Genomic DNA, 22,605 nt, shown 5'->3' with positions numbered 1-22,605 from the left:
AGACCAGAAATAACAAACCAAGCGGTCCAAGTCCAAAATTGGGGTCACTCGATGTCCGCAAAACTGGCTTTACTCCTCCTACCCTCTGGAAATATCCGCAGTACACCCCCATTTACCTGAAGACACAAATAACAGAGAACTCAATTATGAGATCAGGTTTATCATTAAACAAATAATCAAAAATGCAATCTCAATTACTTAAGATTCTTATTGTGAAAATACTCAAACTATGAGTGTGATAACATGCACAGGTTTTAAAATACAGACTATAATGTCAATTAGCACAGAAAATAATTTGTTTGAAAATAATCAGTTCGTAAAAAAGAGGAAATATGTTGTGTTCCAGTCAGTTTGACGCAGAGATGATGTTTTTTTTTTTATGGAATATTGTTATTAAGAATGTTATTGCATTTGTCTAAAACTTAATGACAAATTTTATGCATTGTTAAATTTTATATAAAACTTTGGTAACACTTTAGAATAGGGTACAAAACTCCTAATTTGCAGCTTATTTAATAGTAAAAGTAAGGTAGTTTAAGTTGTAGGTTATGGTGATGGACGTTAAAATATGGTCCTGCAAAATAAGGCATTAATATGTGCTTTATAAGAACTAATAAACTGCCAATATGCTAGTAATATGCATGCTATTAAGCAACTAGTAAATAGTGAGAACTGGTCTACCAAAACTTTAAGCGCTTCAACAAAAATGCAAGCATTTAAACTCTCTTAAATGTTTTGCCTGTAGACTTTCGTTGTGAATGCATTACTGTAAATGCAATTTTTGATTTTTTTTTCAATGCAACTTTGCTTGGTTTCAAACTAAAGTGATATCGCGCTAGCGGGGAACATTACGTTAATACAGTCGACTCAGCAGTGCGTGGACTGGAGCTTTTTAGTGATAATGATAAATTCCATTAGCAGGAAATAACAGAGCGACACAAACGAATGAGAGATGAGAGGCCAGGTCTGGAGGAGGTTAGGATGGAAGAAACGGTCAGGCAGCGGACACGCGGGCGGGCCTTCCTGAAGAGGGCCCGGGAGGAAATAGGCCACCACATGATGGATAAAGAGGGACGTCGGCGAGCGCGCCGGGAAGCAGACTGCTGAGGGCGCAGGAGCAAATTAACCGCGGGGCGCGCGCTCCGCTCGCACGCACAGCACGTTTCTCTCAGTGGAGCTGAACGCACACTGCTTTAGGTGCAGGTACACAGATAGAATGCTCCACGAATGCACTTGCACTCGAGCACAGAAGAAGCACAGATCATCAGGGAAATACACTTAAAAATGCTGTGTGAAGTGCAGCAGAGTTGTATCCAACCCGAAGCACCACCAACCCCGCCAACGGTGCTTTACACAAAAAGTTAGTTTACCTAATAGGTATTACACAACCATCATAATCACTCGTCATAATCATTATAACCCACCAGTATCTGGTATCTGATAACAGGCAAAAAAAAGGATTTATTTCGTGATGACTAAAATGTATATTTTAGAGTTTCGCGGATGATACTATTATAGTTTTTTATTAATAATTTTTGATTGAATTTAAATTTAAGTTTTTGGTCATTTTTTGTAAGTAGGGTGTTTGTAAAAAAAAAAATTATATTAATAACTGTCTGTAAAGTTTTTTTTGATTTTTTGTCTAAATTGCGTTTTAGTTCTTTTAGTACATGTCAAGAGTTAAACTCACAAAAAAGCGAAAATCTAAAAAGTTTTGTTTTTATATTAACGTTTACTTTTTATATATGTATATTTATCGTTATAGATTTATATTAATATTGTTAACGGTAAAATTTTTAAGTTAAATTCATTTCCAAGTAACAAAATTCTGATTATTATTGTGTGCATTGAGCCGACTATACAGCCTCTAGCATTTGAGCCCACAGACGCCATGTGGCGTGAAAGGATATCGTTTTTCTTTTTTTTTCCTGTTAAAAAACACTTGCCATTTTGGTTATGTTTCAATATGGATGATTCTCGAAATATCAAAAAATCTTCTATCTCTGTATTAAATCTGTACAAAATCTAATCCAGGGATTGGTATTCTAGTGTGCATGTTTGTTGTAGACGGTATTTTATTACTATTAATAAAAATCGAGCATAATGCCATAATGATACTGCTTTTTTTTAAATCAATTTTGGCAAGAAATATACCAAATCATAACCGCAAGATAAAAGTATACAGTAAATTTAGCACTGTGCAAGCCATTGGACAAATGTGTTAACAGAAACAGTAATAATAGCCAATTTAATCTTTAAATTGACAAGAATTAACTAAAATTCTGACATCGTAATATGCATTGTAAGTGTCTACTTTTATTATTCTATAATAATAATAATAATACTAAGTTATTATATTATTATAATTAATAATCATTTATCTATCCGTCCTGAAATTAAAAAATAAAGTGATTGAAAAACAACAAGTACGATGATTTTAAAAGTAAATATTTAACTGTCAAATTACATATCCACAAAAAAAACAAAAAAAAAAAAAAAAAAGAGAGAAATAAGGAAAAATCGACAATTATCTTCCTTTTTCCTATAAGAAAATTCAAGATGCATAATATTTGGGGCTGAGGGGCAACTGACTTAAATATCTAAACTTTTTTGTATAACTCATCTTCAATCATTGGCTTTTGAACATCTAGTCTCGAAAACGAAGAAACGAAAACCGGATCAGGGCAGCAGGTTAAGCGTTCATTCCTGTGTTTTTTCACCTCATCTAATCGGTGGAAACCACGCAAATACAGTAAATATGGTGGAGTATGTCTGTATGTAAAGCACGCGCCCGCCCCCCCTTTGTCGTGGCCGAGTTGCCCGTCCGCGTGCGCTATCCCCCCGGTGGCTCCTTGTGAGAGAGATTTTTCTTTTTCATATGAAAATACTAACTATGAGGGTGATAACATGCACGGTTTTAAAATACAGGGACTCTAATGTCATTAGCACAGAAAATAATTTGTTTGAAAATAATCAGTTCGTAAAAAAGAGGAAATATGTTGTGTTCCAGTCAGTTTGACGCAGAGATGATTTCTTTTTTCTGAAAATGCTAGTGAATGTTATTGCATTTGTCTAAAACTTAATGACAAATTTTATGCATTGTTAAATTTTATATAAAACTTTGGTAACACTTTAGAATAGGGTACAAACTCCTAATTTGCAGCTTATTAATAGTAAGTTGGTAGGTAGTTGTTAAGTTTAGGTATTGTGATGGATTAAAATATGGTCATGCAAAATAAGGCATTAATATGTGCTTTATAAGAATTAATAAACTGCCAATATGCTAGTAATATGCATGCTATTAAGCAACTAGTAGGTATTGAGAAATTTTATGCGCTTCAACAAAAATGCAAGCATTTAAACTCTCTTAAATGTTTTGCCTGTAGACTTTCGTTGTGAATGCATTACTGTAAATGCAATTTTAGATTTTTTTTTCAATGCAACTTTGTCTTTGTTTTCAAACTAACGTGATATCACGCTAGCGTGACTACTGTTAATACAGTCGACTCAGCAGTGCGTGACTGGAGCTTTTTTAGTGATAATGATAAATTCCATTAGCAGAAATAACAGAGCGACACAAACAATGAGAGGCCAGGTCTGGAGGAGGTTAGGATAGGAAACGGCAGCGGAACGCGGCCTTCCTGAAGAGGGACGGGAGGAAAAGGCCACATGCTGGATAAAGAGACGTCGGCGAGCGCCGGGAAGCAGACTGCTGAGGGCGCGAGAATTAACCGCGGGGCCGCGCCGCTCGCACGCACAGCACGTTTCTCTCCGTGGAGCTGAACGCACACGCTTTATGCAGGTACACAGTGAATGCTCACGAATGCACGTGCACTCGAGCACAGAAGCGCAGAATCATCAAGGAAATACACTTTAAAATGCTGTGAAGTGCAGCTATTGTACCCCCCCCCCCCCACCCCCCAAGGTGCTTTAAAAAAGTTAGTTAACCTAATATGTATACAAAACCATCATAATCATCGTCATAATCATTATAACCCACCATATCTGGTATCTGATAACAGGCAAAAATATTATTTGAGACTGTTATTTTAGAGTTCGCTGAGATACTATTATAGTTTTTATTAATATTTTGATTTAATTTACATTTTAGTTTTTGTCATTTTGTAATGTGGTTTTGTAAAAAAAAATTTTTATTAATAAATGTCTGTAAAGTTTTTATTTTTTGTCTAAATTTTAGTTTTAGTTATTTTAGTACATCAAGTTAAACTCAACGAAAAAGCGGAAATATAAAAAGTTTGTTTTTTATATTTAAAGTTTAATTTTTATATATCTATATTTATAATTTATATAGATTTATATTTATATTTTAAGGTAAAATTTTTAAGTTAAAATTTCATTTCAAGTAACAAAAATGATTTATTTATGGTTTGAATTTTAGACGACTATAATAATTCTGATTTGAGAACACAGACGACATGTGGCTGAATATATCGTTTTTCTTTTTTAAACTGTATAAACACTTGCCATTTTGGTCATGTTTCCAATATGGCATGATTCAGAAGTATCAAAAAATTATTATTCTCTTATTAAATATTACAAAATTCTTAATGGGATAGTATTTATGTGTGCATGTTTGTGTAGACGGTATTTATTTACTATAATAAAAATGAGCAATACATGATTTTATTAATTTGGGATAGTATTTATAAAAAAAAAAATGAGCAATACATGACATAATGAATTTTTTTTTTAAAAAAATCAATTTTTGCAAGAAATATACAATAGTATAATAGTATATTTTAATTTTTAAGTTTTTTGAATAATTAAATAAAATTCTTACATAGTAATTGCATTGTCAATTCTACTTTATTATTAATAATAATAATAATAATAATAATTTATTATTATTATTTATAATAATAATCATTATCATCATCCGTTGAAATTAAAATAAAGTGATTGAAAACCAACAAATACAGATTATTTTAAAAATAGAATATTAACTCGTCAAATTACATATTCCAAAAAAAATCATCCGTTAGAGAGAGAGAGAAATAAGGAAAAATCGACAATTATCTTCCTTTTTCCTATAAGAAAATTCAAGATGCATAATATTTGGGGCTGTAGGGGCAACTGACTTTAAATATTAAACTTTTTTGTATAACTCATCTTAAATCATTTGTGCTTTCTGAAAATCTAGTCTAGAAAAAGAAGAAAAGAAAACAGGATCATGGCAGCAGGTAAGAGTCTCATGTCCTGTGTTTTTTCACCTCATCTAATCTGTGTAACCAAGCAACTAAAGTAAATATGGTGGATATTCTATATGAAACAGAACTGGAATGAAGACAATGAACAAGACAACAAACACAGCATTCAAAAAAAAAGGACATTATGATAGGACATTTATGCAATCTTTACAAAGTATACAAAATTAATTGCATGGTTAGTGTGCTAGCAGCACCATCGTTTTCTCTTCTAATGAGTCTCGTGCCTCATTTCCGTGACTCGGTGAGCTTGTTTTAGGATCTCTCCTCCTGGTTTTCTCTGGAGAATATAATTGCTGAGGTTAATGGGATTAGGCTGAAATGATGCAGGCGTACCGGCACGTATGCATGTTGTATATAATTGCTGAGGTTAATGGGATTAGGCTGAAATGTTGAAGGTGTAGCGGGATTTGTGTAGAATCTTGATTTTTTAACATTGATATATTTATTTTTGCTTGGCATCCCAATTCTTATTAAGGTAATATATGCATGTGACACATCTCCCATCTCCATTCGGGTTGTCCACATGGCGCACATAACCAGAGCCTTTACCCGGATAACATGCCACCATCGCCTGTGAACAAAACAGCCAAAACGCTCAATTACATTAATTTTTAATGCATTTTTGCACTTTTAGTTTTCATATGTTAGCTTCATATCTCATATTTTGAATTATTTGGGTGAATACAATAAATATATATATATCATTAATTTTTAATGTATATATATATATATATTGCCCTAAAATAAAGTAAAAAACAAAAAAAAATATTATAAAAAATGTTTATCCTAAAATAAAAGTAAAAAAAAAAAAAACAACAACATGTTTTGTTATACCCTGCAAATACTGTCACAATGTACAAATATTTTACAAGCTAATTAAATATACATATATATATATATATATGTATACATATATATAATATATATATATATATATATATATATATCTATATATATATATATATATATATATATATATGTATACAGGTCCTTTCTTAAAAAAGTTCATTATTTTCCATAATGTAATGATAAAAATTAAACTTTCATATATTTTAGATTCATTGCACACCAACTGAAATATTTCAGGTCTTTTATTGTTTTAATACTGATGATTTTGGCATACAGCTCATGAAAACCCAAAAATTCCTATCTCAAATAATTAGCATATCATGAATAGGTTCTCTATACGAGCTATTAACCTAATCATCTGAATCAACTAATTAACTCTAAACACCTGCAAAAGATTCCTGAGGCTTTTAAAAACTCCCAGCCTGGTTCATTACTCAAAAACGCAATCATGGGTAAGACTGCTGACCTGACTGCTGTCCAGAAGGCCATCATTGACACCCTCAAGCGAGAGGGTAAGACACCAAAAAGAAATTTCTGAACGAATAGGCTGTTCCCAGAGTGCTGGTATCAAGGCACCTCAGTGGGAAGTCTGTGGGAAGGAAAAAGTGTGGCAAAAACAACATCCTGCACACCGAGAAAAAAAAACGCTGCACAACGAGAAAGAGGTGACCGGACCCTGAGGAAGATTGTGGAGAAGGACCGATTCCAGACCTTGGGGGGACCTGCGGAAGCAGTGGACTGAGTCTGGAGTAGAAACATCCAGAGCCACCGTGCACAGGCGTGTGCTTTTGAACCAGAAACAGCGGCAGAAGCTGAAGCGCTGACCTGGGCTACAGAGAAGCAGCAGCACTGGACTGTTGCTCAGTGGTCCAAAAGTACTTTTTTCGGATGAAAGCAAATTTTGCATGTCATTCGGAAATCAAGGTGCCAGAGTCTGGAGGAGACTGGGGAGAAGGAAATGCCAAAATGCCTGAAGTCCAGTGTCAAGTACCCACAGTCAGTGATGGTCTGGGGTGCCATGTCAGCTGCTGGTGTTGGTCCACTGTGTTTTATCAAGGGCAGGGTCAATGCAGCTAGCTATCAGGAGATTTTGGAGCACTTCATGCTTCCATCTGCTGAAAAAGTTTATGGAGATGAAGATTTTGTTTTTCAGCACGACCTGGCACCTGCTTACAGTGCCAAAACCACTGGTAAATGGTTTACTGACCATGGTATTACTGTGCTCAATTGGCCTGCCAACCTCTCCTGACCTGAACCCCATAGAGAATCTGTGGGATATTGTGAAGAGACAGTTGGAGAGACGCAAGACCCAACACTCTGGATGAGCTAAAGGCCGCTATCGAAGCATCCTGGGCCTCCATAACACCTCAGCAGTGCCACAGGCTGATTGCCTCCATGCCACGCCGCACTGAAGCAGTCATTTCTGCAAAAGGATTCCGACCAAGTATTGAGTGCATAACTGAACATAATTATTTGAAGGTTGACTTTTTTTTGTATTAAAAACACTTTTCTTTTATTGGTCGGATGAAATATGCTAATTTTTTGAGATAGGGAATTTTGGTGTTTCATGAGCTGTATGCCAAAATCATCAGTATTAAAACAATAAAAGACCTGAAATATTTCAGTTGGTGTGCAATGAATCTAAAATATATGAAAGTTTAATTTTTATCATTACATTATGGAAAATAATGAACTTTTTCACAATATGCTAATTTTTTGAGAAGGACCTGTATATATATATATATATATATATATATATATATATATATATATATATATATATATATATATATATATCTAATTAAATTTATTTGTATGATTAATTAATTTTATTTATTTAAAAATTTGTAAATTTTATTTATTCATCCATCCATCTATTCACCCATTTATTTATTTATTTAACTTTTTAATTATTTGGGTGAATACAAAAAATATTTTGCCCTAATATAAAAAATTAATTGTGTTAAAAATGTATATATATATATATATATATATATATATATATATATATATATATATATATATATATATAAAACACAATGTATAAATACTTTAAAACCTGTCATGTTTAATTTGAGTGTAATGATTATTATGAAATGATTATTAAAAAAAAAAAATTAAACATTTAAAAAAAAAAAAAAAAAAAAACACAACTTTTATTTACCTTAATATAAAAATATTGTATTCAATAAAATTTTTAAAATGCAATAAATTTAAGTCAGTCCAACACAATGCTTAAATTTTATATAAATGTGTGTGTGTATTGAGTTCTGAAATATTGCATATCAAATCACATGATAATGTCTACAATATGATTTCCGACCAATTTGTGCAGCCTTAAAAACACATGAGTTTAAGTTAAAAGCATGGGGTTGATTTTAGAGGATAGCTTTATGTACTGCATTGTTGAGAAAACAGACTGATGTTTTCAAGCCAAATCAGCATTGTCAGTGTCTCACATCAGATATCAAGCAAGTTCTTTCACATTCTAGACACATTAATACAAAACCATAGCAACATTATAACAAACATCCCAAACACTAGAGTCCTGCCTGCGCTCTTGTGCCAAAAGTAATGACCTGCTGGAAGGGTGTAATGAAAACATACGTCTCAGTTTCCTCAGCATTTGATGTGATTTCCCTCATTTACAATGAGGAAGGATTTAAGGTTAAATGAACATTAATAAAACCATTAAGACTTTTCTTGAGAAGCCAGCAGAATTGCTGGAGTAAAGACACGGGACTCAGCAGTGCTTCTTGAACGGCTTTTATGTTTTTAACTCATGGTTTACCCATGCTACTAACTTTTTTTTTTTTTTTTTTTTTTTTTTTTGGTGAATAAGAAAATATTGTCGACAACACAAACTCACGTGGGTCTAACAGATAACATCAATCCATACACACAAACAAGTTAAAATGACATTATAAAAAAAGGAAATCAGTACAAAACTAATCAGACAAAGCATCTACAAACAGATGTTTCTGTCTCCAAATCATTTAAAATCACTTTAAAAACATCCAATGCCATGAAAAAAAGAAAAAATAGAATAAAATGAAATCAGGACCAGCAAGTTCTCCAAACAATAAAAATAGAACTTAAAGCCCCACCAGAGGCAAGAAAGAAGCACTTTAATTCATCATGATTTAATTCATCATTTTTAACAAGTAAAAAAAAAAAAAAAAACTTTCATAAATTTAATTTAATGATTAATGGGATTAATGATTTTTTTAATTATTAAAATACACCTTATATTATTATTATTATTATTATTATTATTATTATTATTATTATTATTATTATTATTATTATTATTATTATTTCAGTTGTTTGAGTAAATATGTAAAAAATATTTTGCCCTAAAAAAACAACTATATATATATATATATATTAAATTCTAGAAATTCAAATTTACTTCAGTACAAATACTACCACAATTTAACAATAGTTAAATAAATACATAAATCTTCAGAATTTTAATGTAATGATTGATGAGTTTAATGACTTTTAAATGACTTTTTTTTTGCTATTAATTATTTGGCTGAATACAAAAAATTGCTCTAAAATAAGAAGTACATATTTTTCTATAAAATTTTCTTTTATTTAATAAATTCAAATTCATTAAATCAGTACAAAAACTGCCATAATGTATAAAGTATTTACAAAAACTCTTCCATAAACTTAATTTGAGTGTAATTATTTTTAAATGATTAAAAATCTTTTTTTTTATACGAAAAAAGTTAATTATTTGAGAATTATTTTTCCCTTAGTATAAAAAATAAGAAATTATTTAGATATTTTTAAATGCAATGCATTTAAGTCAGTACAAAAGTACTACCACAATGCACAATACTTTATATATATATATATGTGTGTGTGTGTGTGTGTGTGTGTGTGTGTGTGTGTGTGTGTGTGTGTGTAACTTCTGATAGCACATGGGTGCAGCTCTCTACAGGACAATGTAACAGTGTAAGCACTGGTCTCACACACTCCAGGCGGTCTGACTCTGAAGGCTGGACTGGGCAGCTGCTTGGCAATTGTTTCCTGAGCGTCACAACATTTCGTGCTTTAACCCTCACTGCCAAACCTCCACCTCCATGTGTGAGCGCTAAAGACAGAGATGAACTGATCTGAACCCCGGATGCTTGGCCTCCTGCCAGAGGAAGCAGTATTTTAATGATCCTGCTACGTGCGGCGCGTGAGGGAGGCCGCGAGCGAGGAGATGAGCTCGAGATGGGTAAACACATCTGTCACTGACTGAGAAAGTGTGAGGTCTGGCACACAAAAGGACAGGATACTAGATTAAAAAATGATGATAAATCATGGCTTCAGGTCGCCGTTGCTGAAATGTGTTCTTGTCGGCGTGGGTCAGTTACAAGGCGAGCACATGGGAGGGGTTTGACTTCAGAACCAAGTGACTAAACAAAAAAACATGAACCTTCCCCCGTCAGGCCCTTCCACTCACACTTCCCGTAAAAACTCCTGAAAAAAACCCACTGAGACTAGTTCAGCAGATAGTGTGTGTTTCCTCAAGACGGCTTCAGCAACTAATCCATAAATGTCACTAAGTTTGTTGGTTTTTAAATGATTAAGCTTACTTTTTTTGTTAACATAAAACACTTATTTTAGTAATTATGAAGAACATATGATCTATTGCAGAAATTTCACTTTTAAATGACTAAAAATACAAGTTATTAAGTATTTGGATAAATATGGGGGACAAAAAAAAAATAAAATCGACAAATTCGCAGTTCCATAAATTGCACTTAATGAGTTTAATGATTTTAAATAATCAATAGCTTAATAAACACATTCACAATTCCATACATTTCACTTAAAGTTAAAGATTTTTAAATGATTAAAAATACACAGATGCTAATTTGTTTGGGTGAATGAGAAAAACAAAATCAACAAATTCTCACTTTCACTTAATGATTTTTAATTGATTAATAACACACATTTTTTAAAACAAGCTGTTTAAAATTGGCATGAATTTGAAAAACAAAATCAACATTTCTTAATAAACATTTTATCAACATTTCTTAATAAATGTAACTTAAGTTTTAATTATTAAAATATTATATATATAGATATATATATATATATATATATATATATATATATATATCTATATATATATAAAGATATAAATTATTTGTGTGAATATGACAAAATCAACAAATTCTAAATTCCATAAATTTCACTTAATGATTTTAATGATTTTTAAATGGTTATACACTTTTTAAAAAAATATATTAATGATTTTTAAATAAATAAAAAAATATTTTAATGATTTTTAAATGATTATACACTTAAAAAAATAAGATATTAATTACTTGGGTGAATATGTATAAGAAAATAAACTAATTCTCAATTTCATACATTTCACTTAATGATTTTGAAATGATTAAAAATATGCATTTTTTTAAAAATAAGATATTAATGAATTGTGTCAATATGAAAAGCTAAATTAACACATTCGTAATTCCATAAGTTTCACTTAATTAGTTAAATGATTTTAAAATGATTAAAAATAGCAGCTTAATCAACAATTTCACAATTATTATTTTTTAAACTCACATTAAAGTCAATTGTTATGCTGATGTACTATACTATAGTCAATACTTGACTCTGATTGGTCAATCCAGGCACTAGGTTTTCAAATATTTATGTTTAATGAATTTCATACACGACAGTTCAAATCACTATTTCACGTCCATGTATTAATTTAGTTTATAAAGTATTTTCCAATTAATACATTAAATTATAAAGCATTTTTACAAGGACCTTTTTTATTGAATTAGGATCTTTAGACCATCAGAAACGGCCACATGCTTCATACTGGAAACTGGATTACTGAACGTCACATACACGGCTCAAGACCGCAGCTCTGACTCACACGCTGAATGTGCCGCAGCTAAACGGCAGACGGCTCTCAGGGATGTGTGTGAGATAACGTACGCTGGGGCCCTTACTGTAAAGGATGTGTTTATGTGGGTGTGTTGCTCCATCCTAGTGCTGTCATTCTTCCGCATTCCTTACAGCCTCATTAACAGGCCGATCCGGCCGCTGAGGGATTTTGTTTACATTCCAGCCAGTTTGAGACGACGTCGGAATATTAAGAGAGTTCCTGCCCTCTGAACCATGAAACCCCAACAGCAGGATCCCTCATTAGTGAGGAGCTGTTCACACGGACGCATCATGGACTGTCATATAATCTTTAAAACACTACCTTGACATACAAGAGTCCAAACAGCTGATAAAAACATCACAATGATCCACACGTAATCCACAGCACTCCAGTCCAGCAGCTAACATCTGGAGAAGACAAAAGCTGCATGTCTGTAAGAAACAAATCCATCATTAAGGAGTTTTAACTCATCCATAATCCATAATAACACTTCCTCCAGTGAAAAAGTGTTCTGGTGTGAATCAGGAGAGAAATCTGCACAGATCAAGCAGCGTTTAAACAGCTCTGAACAAATATTTGGCTGGATTTTGATGTGAGAGACAACAGAAGATGCACTTTTCCACTGGAGGAAGTGTTATTATGGATTATAGACTTTTAAAGTTTTAAATTTAAAACTGCTTAATGCTGGATTTGTTTCAGTTTTTGTCTTCTCCAGATGTTAACATATGGACTGGAGTGCTGTGGATTATTTCCACTGGAGGAAGATGTTTTTTATCAGCAGTTTGGACTTCATTCTGACGGCACCCATTCACTGCAGAGCAAGTGATGCAATGCTACTTTTCTCTAAATCTGATGAAGAAACAAACTCATCCTAATCTTGGATGACCTGAGGAGGTGAGTCAATTTTCAAACTTTTCCTTTAAAATAACTTTTTTTTTCTTTTTTCTTATTCTGAAATTATTTTTACAAATCTGGTGAACCTTTTTCACTAAAAATAACTTTTTGTGCACTGGAAAGGTTATTAAAGGTTCTTCAAGGAACCATCGATGCCAGTAAAGAACCTTTATTTTAAAGCAGAAAGTGTACATAATAAAACACTTAAAATGTGGTAGTAAACATAACATGTTTGAGATTAGAATAGAAAATACTCCTGGTGATTGCTTTGATGCATTGCAGAAAAAATTGCTTTTTCTTTTTATGTATTGAACATATGTTGTTTTAGATTTGACATAAAAGATTGTTTTTTTTTCTCAATATTGTTTTAATTTTTAAGTTTTTCTTGGTTATTGTGTTGTTTTTGTTTGTACATGTTTGAAGTTTAGAATTTTTTTTGTGAATACATAGTTAAATGGATGATTAATAGTTTGTTTAGTAGTTGATATTGTAGGTGTAGTTTTGACAATAGTATGTAGAAATAATTGTTTAATTTAATTGGAAGAGCTGTTAACTCAAAACGAACGACTTGTTGGTTAGCTGCATTAGTAGCACCAATATCTGCCTTAAATTATTTGACTTTTTATACATGAGCGTTTTTCTTCACCGAATTACATTATCCAACAGCGTGAATCTTCACCGAATTACATGAATGCAACTTGCCATTATTAAGCTGGCAGACAAAAAAACGGACATTTGTTTTGCCGATAAACCATTTTATGGACAATCAAAGCTTTTAGGGTCCTCCAAAACAACTGATTATTGAAACAATAATATTTGTTTTGATTGTTTGATAAGAGAAGTTTAGCACAGCTAGCCTCACGCCACTGTTTATTTTTGCGTCCAATACAAACCACGCTCTCAGCTAACCTCGAATAAACCTCCAAAAATAAATAAAGTGAATGTAATAGCAATAAATAAAATAATAAACTGACAAATGGAGCCTCAATAAAGGTAACTTAGTATGATTAAGTTTTCTCGTATGCAACAAAATAGCAGTAAGTTTATACGTTTTATGTTTTTAAATGATTAATTTAAACTGATGATTATAATTATTTGCTATATATTACTTTTTTTATGTTTAGGACAAATCTTGGAGACTTTAAGGAAAAAAGCTGAGATTAAATGGTTTAAGGGATAGTTCACGTGAAAGTTATTACATTTTGTCAACTAAAAAAAACCAAACAAAAAAAAATTTATTTTGAAGAACTGATTTTTGGTGAACTATCCCTTTAATGAAGTCTCAGCAGTACTCATAATGCCTCTGGATATTTTTGATTTTAGAGTGATAATATCTAATTTACACAGTCCCTCAGGACACAATAATTTCCTAAGTAGGAGGAAAAGGAGGATGACTTGAAGAAAGCCACTGCAAACACCAGCGAAGCATGATTAACCCATGCAGAACAAACATGATGCTGGAACAATATTAGTATGAAACAATTCCTGATCTGCCACTGATATCAGAGGAAAGAAAAATATGATTGGTTAATAACATACAAAGCATCATCAAATACATCAAATTAATAATGTGTGTAATTTCAACTCTAATTTCTGCATTAATTGCAGATTTAATTTAATTTATTTTTTAAATTAAGTTATTGTAACTTTGAAAATTGGGCAGTGGATTTCTAGTTCCCAGCATGCTTTGCATAGAACTGGATAAGGAGCGTAACCATTGAAATTAAATGCTATTTTATGTGTTGTTTAGTAAATGGAAAGACCTGTCAAGGTGTAAAGCTGTTAAAGGTGTAAAGGTACACTTAACATAGAACTGGATAAGGAGCGTAATCTTTTTAATTAATTGTTTTTTTGTGTTTTTTTTGTAAATTTTTAATTTTGTACTTCTGTTAGATGTGTAAATAAAACATATAATATTTGAGTAAATTTACAAAGAATATTGTTGTAGTTTTTGTATTTAAACTACAATTCCAGTTTCTGTATTTCATCAACCTTTCATGTTTAATCTGAATATGTGCCGTTTCTTTGTTGTGAAATTTACTAGCAATTCTGTATTGAAAACTGTTTCAAAGTAAATCTTACACTTTTTTCAAAAAAAAAAAAAAGTAAAAACTCACATTATTGCAGGTAAATCGTTCAAATAATGATTATGTACATGCTATATTGAAAAAAATCAGAAAAAATGGTAGAAAGAAATGAAATGCCACTTATTTCAAATCTGAGACACTTTATACGGTAGTCAAGTATTCGTTCAGAGCATAGACAGTGTAAAAACAGTTCATATCTGAGACACTTTATACGGTAGTCAAGTATTCATTCAGAGCAAAGGAATTCTTGCCAATCTAATTTACAGGTTAACACTGGACAAAAACACTAGATCCTGCTATTTCTCTCTGAAAGCCTTGGTTGTGTTAACCGAATGTTTATATGATCTTTGAAGGCTGGCTGATACGATCTTCATTAGTAGCGGTCTAGACATTAAGTCAGAAGGGCTTTGGCTCTACCTTATATTAACGGAGAGAGTTACTTGCAATTATGCTTTAACATGTTTGGCATTTCCATGACACGCCACCACCTCTGTGCATCCTCTTTTCCTATTCGTCCGACAGCTGCAAACTGCCAAAACAACAGTCTCCTTTCTCGAGGCGGATCTTGGATTTCTGCCTGAGGAACTCGCAAGCAAGCAGCTCAAAGCAATAGTTCAGCCAAAAATGGAAATTTGCTGATCATTTCCTCACCCTCTGATCAAGATGTAGATGAGTTTGTTTCTTCATCAGATTTGGAGAAATGTAGCATTGCATCACTTGCGCTGCAGTGAATGGGTGCCGTCAGAATGAGAGTCCAATCAGCTGATAAAAACATCACAATAATCCACAAGTAATCCACAGCACTCCACACATCTGGAGAAGACAAAAGATGGAGAAGACAAAAGCTGCGTGTTTGAGTCCATAATCCATAATAAAGCTTCCTCCAGTGAAAAAGTGGTCTGGTCTGAATCAGGAGAGAAATCTGCACAGATCAAGCACCGATTACAAGCAAAAAACAGCTCTAAACAAATATGTGTGTTGATGTGAGAGGAGATGGACTTTTTCACTTTTTTTTTTTGTAACTATGCTTCTATTATGGATTATGGGCTCACATTTTTGCCAGAAACAATAGTTTAAAGTTAAAAATATCTTAATGATGGATTTGTTTCTTAAAAACACACAGCTTTTGGCTTCTCCAGATGTTAACTGATGGATTGGCGTGCTGTGGATTATTGGGATGGTTTTTATCAGCTTTTAGGACTCTCATTCTGACGGCACCCATTTACTGCAGAGCATCCATTGCTGAAACAGTGATATTTCTCCAAAGCTGATGAAGAAACAAACTCATGTACACCTTGGGTAGCCTGAGAGTGAGCACATTTTTATTTTTGGGCTATTCCTTTAACATGCAAAAGACATTTGAACATAACGCATTAGATAAGTAACCAAACCTATACTTCGTATCACCCAAAAAAAATCCTTAAGCAAGACTTCATGGATTTCATATGACTATACAGTTGCGAAATGATTCTGTACAGGAAAGATTGAAAGTCTCACTGCTGACGCATGACTACCCCTTCGCACAAACCAGCAAATTAGGTCAAAAGTATATACTATATATATACTATATTGTATCCACTATATTGTGGATTATAGACTTTTAAAGTTTTAAAGTTAAAACTCCTTAATGCTGGATTTGTTTCAGTTTTTGTCTTCTCCAGATGTTAACTGTTGGGACTGGAGTGCTGTGGGATTTGCTGGATTATTGTGATGTTTTTATCAGCTGTTTGGACTCTCATTCTGACGGCACCCATTCACTGCAGAGCAAGAGATGCAATGCTACGTTTCTCCAAATCTGATGAAGAAACAAACTCATCCTAATCTTGGATGATCTGAGGAGGTGAGTAAATTTTCTAACTTTTCCTTTAAAATAACTTTTTTTTTTTCTTATTCTGAAAACATTTTTTAGAAATCTGGTGAACCTTTTTCACTAAAAATAACTTTTTGTGCACTGGAAAGGTTGTTAAAGGTTCTTCTAGGAACCATCGATGCCAGTAAAGAACCTTTATTTTAAAGCAGAAAGTGTACATAATAAACACTTAAAACGTGGTAAACATAACATGTTTGAGATTAGAACAGAAAAAACTCCTGGTGATTGCTTTGATGCATTGCAGAAAACATTGCTAATGCTTATTCTCTCCATATGCATTGTTTGCATAGATCCACTCACACAAACTATGAAGTGCACAGAGAGGCTATTGTAATGCTGCACACCATAAAGACACGTCACATGTTACAGTCGAATCTAAGAGGCTGTCTATCATTTACTACCTTCATGTCATTTCAAACCTCTATGACTTTCTTCCTTCAGTGGAACTCAAAAAGAGAAGTTCAAATGAACGTTCATGTTGCTGTTTTTGGATATGGATCTCATTTCAAAAGTGACGTGCAAGTCTGAATGAGCTTATAAGCTGCAAATAAAACAAAGATTACAGGAGAACGTTTTACAAAAAAATGCTATTTCAGTCTTTCTTCTTAGACATTTCATGTTTAACCTTCATGTTGTGTCATTTTGACCCAGAACGTATTTTCTTTTCCCCCAAATGCTAAGAAAGAAAGACATAAAAGTTTGGGACAACATGAGAGTGAGTAAATAATAAGGAATAAATGTATTAAAATCATTTAAAAGAAATGTAACGTCTGTTCAAAAATATACATCCATCATAAGCATGAGAGAGAGTTGTGCAAGTCATTGCATGTTTGATACTGTATTTCTGCTTGACCTTTGCAGTGGCGTGCTGTACAATATCAGACTCATGTAACGTGATGAAACATTCATGGTCACAGAGCAGAAAGAGAGACACAAAAATAGTTAGTCATTGTGTCGCCCTTAGAAATCAAGGCAAAAAATGAGACCAACATCAGTATGTTTTACCATGAGAAAAATGTCTTTTACATTGATCTTTTGAAAGCAGTTTGATATATTTATGAAAACATTCTGTCAGAAACAAACTATGGGTTTACTGTTTTTGTAATTTGTATTTTTAACTCTCCAAGCCTTCAAAAACAGCCAGAAACTGCATGTCCATCTGTCTATAATCAGAATGTTGCAGTTATAATCCTTTTAATAATTCATAATAATACTGGTTAAGCAGGTTTATTAGTTAACTAAATGTAAAACCATTAAAACATTTTTTTTAACTTGAAATAAATATTTAAAAAAAAATAACTTATTTGATTTCAGCTAGTTGCCAATGCAACATTTCTAATTTTTCTTTAGTTTATACTGAAATCACTAAAACTGAAACTGAAATAAAATAAATCAATATTAATTAAACTAGTATAAATGACAAAAACAAAAAATACTTACATTTAAATAAAAATGGAAATTTTTTCAGTTAACTTTATGTACTAAACTCACTAAAACTGAAATAAAAATCTATACAAAAAAATAAAATTTAATAAAAATTTAAGTGAATAAAAATGGTAAATGACAAAAATGAAATAAAAATGAAAAAACGTATTAATAAAAACTATATTAGTGTCTCAGTACTAAAATAACTCTGGTTAAGCACTAATGTTTCATAGGGAATAGTAAATGTGATTAGAAATCTGTGTGGTTTGGCAAAGCTTCAGAGCTTGACAGCTTTGTTTTAATCTTTTTAACTCTTTAAATATAAAGCTTTAGACAAGCTGCATGTAGACTTAACTTCCTCGATTAAATAAAAGTTAAATGCAAGAGAAGAAACAAGACCTATGAGACTGTGGTTACAACAAGAAGATTTAATTGTGGGCTTACACTGAAGGAGAAACTATAGTACACAGTGCTGCTGAGAGAGCTAAACATCAAGGTAACTCGCATAATAATAATCCTTGAATATGAAAGAGAGGGTTGGCTAGCGGGGGTCAGACGCTCTCATACTCAAGGCGACCTGAGAGATCAGAGGTCACACGCAAGGAGAAACTTATTCTGAGGCCTGAAAGAGGCTTGCATGCACAAAAAAACAGGGATATACAAATGCAAATGTGGCTTTAACATCCACTGACTTTATTCTGGCTACTTTACACAATTTAGAATAACAGTGAAGTTATCAAACTCTACATTTACACTCAATACTCAATATGTATTTTTGAAGTACTAATATGTACCTTTAGGGTGAATAAGACGCAAAAGTCTACCTTTTGTGAAAGAATCACCCCAATGACAGCTTTATTTTTGGTAATATTTTGAATTAGATTTTATTTTTATATTATCTATTTTCATTTTAGTTACAGTTTTAGTATTTTGTTGTGTTTTGACATTTTTATTACGTTTTTAATAATATATTTTTTAAATGTGTAGATAGTTGTTTAATTAAGTTTTAGTTATTTTAGTACTTCAACTTTAAAAAAAACTACAAAACTAAACAAAAATGAGAAATGTTGCCTTGACAACTAAGTGAAAAAACGTAATTTTTTAATTTTATATTTAGTTAACATTTATTTTATTTCAAGTAACCTTTATATAGTTTTTTGGTTTATTTATTTTTTGTTATTTTATCATTTCAACTTGAAATAAACAAAACTTTGCTTTGGCAAATGACTGAAAATGTTTTACTTTTTTTACATTTTATTTTCAGTTAACTTTCATTTTATTTTAAGTTACAACTTTTTACTTTTAGTTTATTCAATTTTAGTTAATTTAGCACTTCAGTACAAACTAAACAAAATGAGAAATAACTGAAATAGAATGAATTTTAACTTTTTTACATTTTATTTTCAGTTAAATTAATACAATTTCTTTTCATTTTTTATTTCTTTTTTAAAATGTATTTTAGTTCATGTTTTAAGTAACATTTATTTAATTTTACAATTTTAGGATTTTTAGTTTTATTTTAGCACTTCAATTTAAAGTACACTCTTTTTTTTTCATTTGCTCCAACTTCCGCATTAAAAAGCATTCTTTTCCAAAGAAATATATGCCTACAAATCATATTTCAAACATTTAAAGCATAATCATTTACATTAGACATTTTTTATGAGCATGAAAAACCAATTCAGTCAATTATGTTTAGACTTTTGAGTTCTAGTGTTTATAGTTTTTAAGATTTTAGGATCATGTGAGAATGTGCATTATTTGATTATTTGTGTTTTAATCTTTTTATTATTTTGGTAATTGCACTGGCTGTCAAGGCAAATATAGGGTTAGAGTAAACTTCAAAGAAAACTCAATGTTTTTGTTCACAAATCTGTGTTAATATCATCCAGTCAAGGGAATAACAACCCAAATATAATTCACATGAACGCAGACTTGCATTGCATTCAAGACAACATGCTTTATCAGTGCATTCCCTGGGAATCGAACCCATGACCTTGGCTCTGCTACTTGCCAGTGTTTGTGCTGTCTGACATTAATGTGTGCTGCTGCAGGCAGTTTTTGCAAAGAAAAAGTGAAACTGTTGCTCAAAACTTAAAGGCACAGAATCTAAATATATATACTGACTGTAATTTTCTTTGCAGAAACTATTACTTTCCTACCCAACCCAAAAATAAAGGAATAAATCACAATTTGCCATAAAAAAAATGGCAAGGATGCATTCACTCTGGAAATTATGCACTAAATTCAACCAAAATAGTTTCCGAGTAGCTCACATGTTGCTTTCACAATAATTATATCCAAAATGAACTACGTAAGTCACAAAGTATAACAGCTAAATAGTAACTAATATATCAGCCAAGCCACAATGATCAGCATCAGTCTGATATCACTGAAATTCTGGATTTTGTTAATCAAACCAAGCAAGACGTGTTGTGACATTTTTATGCTGTTTTTTGTTCTTTTTGGAGCTTGACAGCCACTATATGCATTCATTGCATGGAAAACATGCAATGTTTTTTGTGTTAAATGGAAGAAAGCAAGTCATATGAGATTTGAGAGTGAGCAAATAAAAAAAAATCATTTAAAATATATGTAATGTGTGTTCAAAAAATATGCATCCATCACTTTATTCATGCAATAACATTGAAATTCTTGCTTTTCTTAATCAGGCAAGCAAGCAAGTGTGTGTATTCTAGTGAAAGCAAGCAGACAGAGAAGGAAAAGCATGCATGTCAACTCCTTCAGTTCCCAGGATGCACCTCATGAAGTTGATCAACGGTGTGCAGAGCCGGAATCAGAACGTTTTTCATTTTTTGTCTCTACATAATCCTCATTATTCCATTTGTGTTGTATATTAGTTTGGTGGTTTTACTTTAATTCTAAAATGGGGAAACTCTTATATCAAAAGAATAATTGGATGCATCTCTGATACTGTATAATAATAAAAAAAACACCTTAAAATAAAAATAACGAGGTGCATTTGCGTCAACAAAACAGTGCTAAAGTATGCAGTTGGAAGACAAAAGAAGATATTTTGAAGAATGTTGGTTACTTCCATTGTGTGTGGACAAAAAAATCCAACGGAAGTCAAAGGGAACCGAAGCTGTTAGGTTATTTAAAATATCTTCTTTTGTGTTTTGCATCGGAAAGAAATGCATACAGCTTTGTAAAGACATACGGGTCAGTAAACGATGACAGAATTTGCTTCTTTTTTTCTTTTGTTGAACAACTGCAGACAGTTACTCACTCACAGTTCTTCAGAACATTGATGCAACATGACGAGCCGATGTTAATAAATCATCCACTCTATGACTGACGCATACTTACTTTTGTTCTTCCATTTATTGAGTAGTTTCCCAGTTTTCCATTGCAATTCCTGACCAGGTCATCCATGCGACTCATCAAGAAGCGGATCTTCTCGCATCCAGGCTCCTTCCCCTCTATCCAAGTGATTATATCCCCCCTGATGTCCTTAGTAGAGTCACCTTTCTGACTCACCAGCTGTCCTTCGGTGAATTTACCAGTCTGCTGGAGAGCTTTCACGTTCTCCAGTATGGACAGCCCCATGTCTTCACCCAGAAAGTTGTCCACTACACAAATGCCATGTTTGTTCATGCATGGGACTATGTAGTCAGTGGCCAGTTTGTGAGTTTGGGGTTTGGTGGCACTGCTGTCAGCTTCTGAGCTTCTGGTGATCAGATCTTTTCTGTCTGGATCAGCGGGTTTCTCCAGGTGATGTGGAGTTTGTGGCACACTCTTGGTCTTGTCCGCCTCTATGCAGGTGAGTTTGTGTTCTTTCCAGTGCTGTTTCTGATGCTCCTTGCTGCAGTAGAAAGAGATCCGGCATCGACCGCACTTTAAAAGGTTTTCCATCTTTCCACACAGCTCGCAAAACTGTTTATCCTGGTCCGGGTCCAGAACCGTGGCGCATTGGTCCATGTTCGCGTTTGCTTGCTGCTGGCCCTTTAAATCCAGTCCTTCGACGCGCGTTACCGCTGATAACGTCCACGCGTAACGCGTCAGCCTCAACTACCGCAAAGGAACGGCGGCGTCCGTTTCATCACGCGGCAATATCTGCGCTTTCTCCGTTAAACGGACGGCTGGGTTTGGGATCGTGCCGCGCGAGCTCCATCCCGCTGCCTGCGCGCTCCTCCTTGCGCGTGGTTGTGTGTCGGTCTGCTTTCTGCTCGTCGCTAGTACGAGCCAAACCTCAGACGTCATTTGCTTGTGGGTGGTAAGAGGGGTTCATCGGTATTAATGTCGCGTGGGCGTGGTCATTTCATTCGGTTCAGCGCTATAAATAGGCCCCGCCTCATTTCATTCATATGATGCTGCTTTAGA

The 22,605-nt window shown here is 32.9% G+C and overlaps 1 protein-coding gene across 2 annotated transcripts; it reads right to left on the bottom strand.

Annotated features, from left to right (window-relative positions):
- Positions 1-44: 44 nt before the first annotated feature.
- LOC109065546 (egl nine homolog 1-like) lies at positions 45-22,473 on the bottom strand. 2 transcript variants are annotated; one of them, XM_042769533.1, is made up of 3 exons: positions 21,592-22,473; positions 5,682-5,799; positions 45-118 (listed from the first exon to the last, which is right to left on the bottom strand). In XM_042769533.1, the coding sequence occupies exons 1-3, from the start codon at positions 22,201-22,203 to the stop codon at positions 45-47; spliced, it is 804 nt and encodes a 267-aa protein (XP_042625467.1). In that variant the 5' UTR covers positions 22,204-22,473. The 2 variants fall into 2 exon arrangements, with proteins under 2 accessions (XP_042625467.1, XP_042625468.1); XM_042769534.1 differs by lacking the exon at positions 45-118 and adding an exon at positions 5,059-5,507.
- Between the last annotated feature and the right edge of the window lie 132 nt (positions 22,474-22,605).

This window comes from Cyprinus carpio, chromosome A13 (assembly GCF_018340385.1).
Source record: "Cyprinus carpio isolate SPL01 chromosome A13, ASM1834038v1, whole genome shotgun sequence".
NCBI lineage: Eukaryota > Metazoa > Chordata > Actinopteri > Cypriniformes > Cyprinidae > Cyprinus > Cyprinus carpio.
Note: the sequence above shows the minus strand (reverse complement) of the source record. Positions and strands in the feature narration are given on the sequence as shown.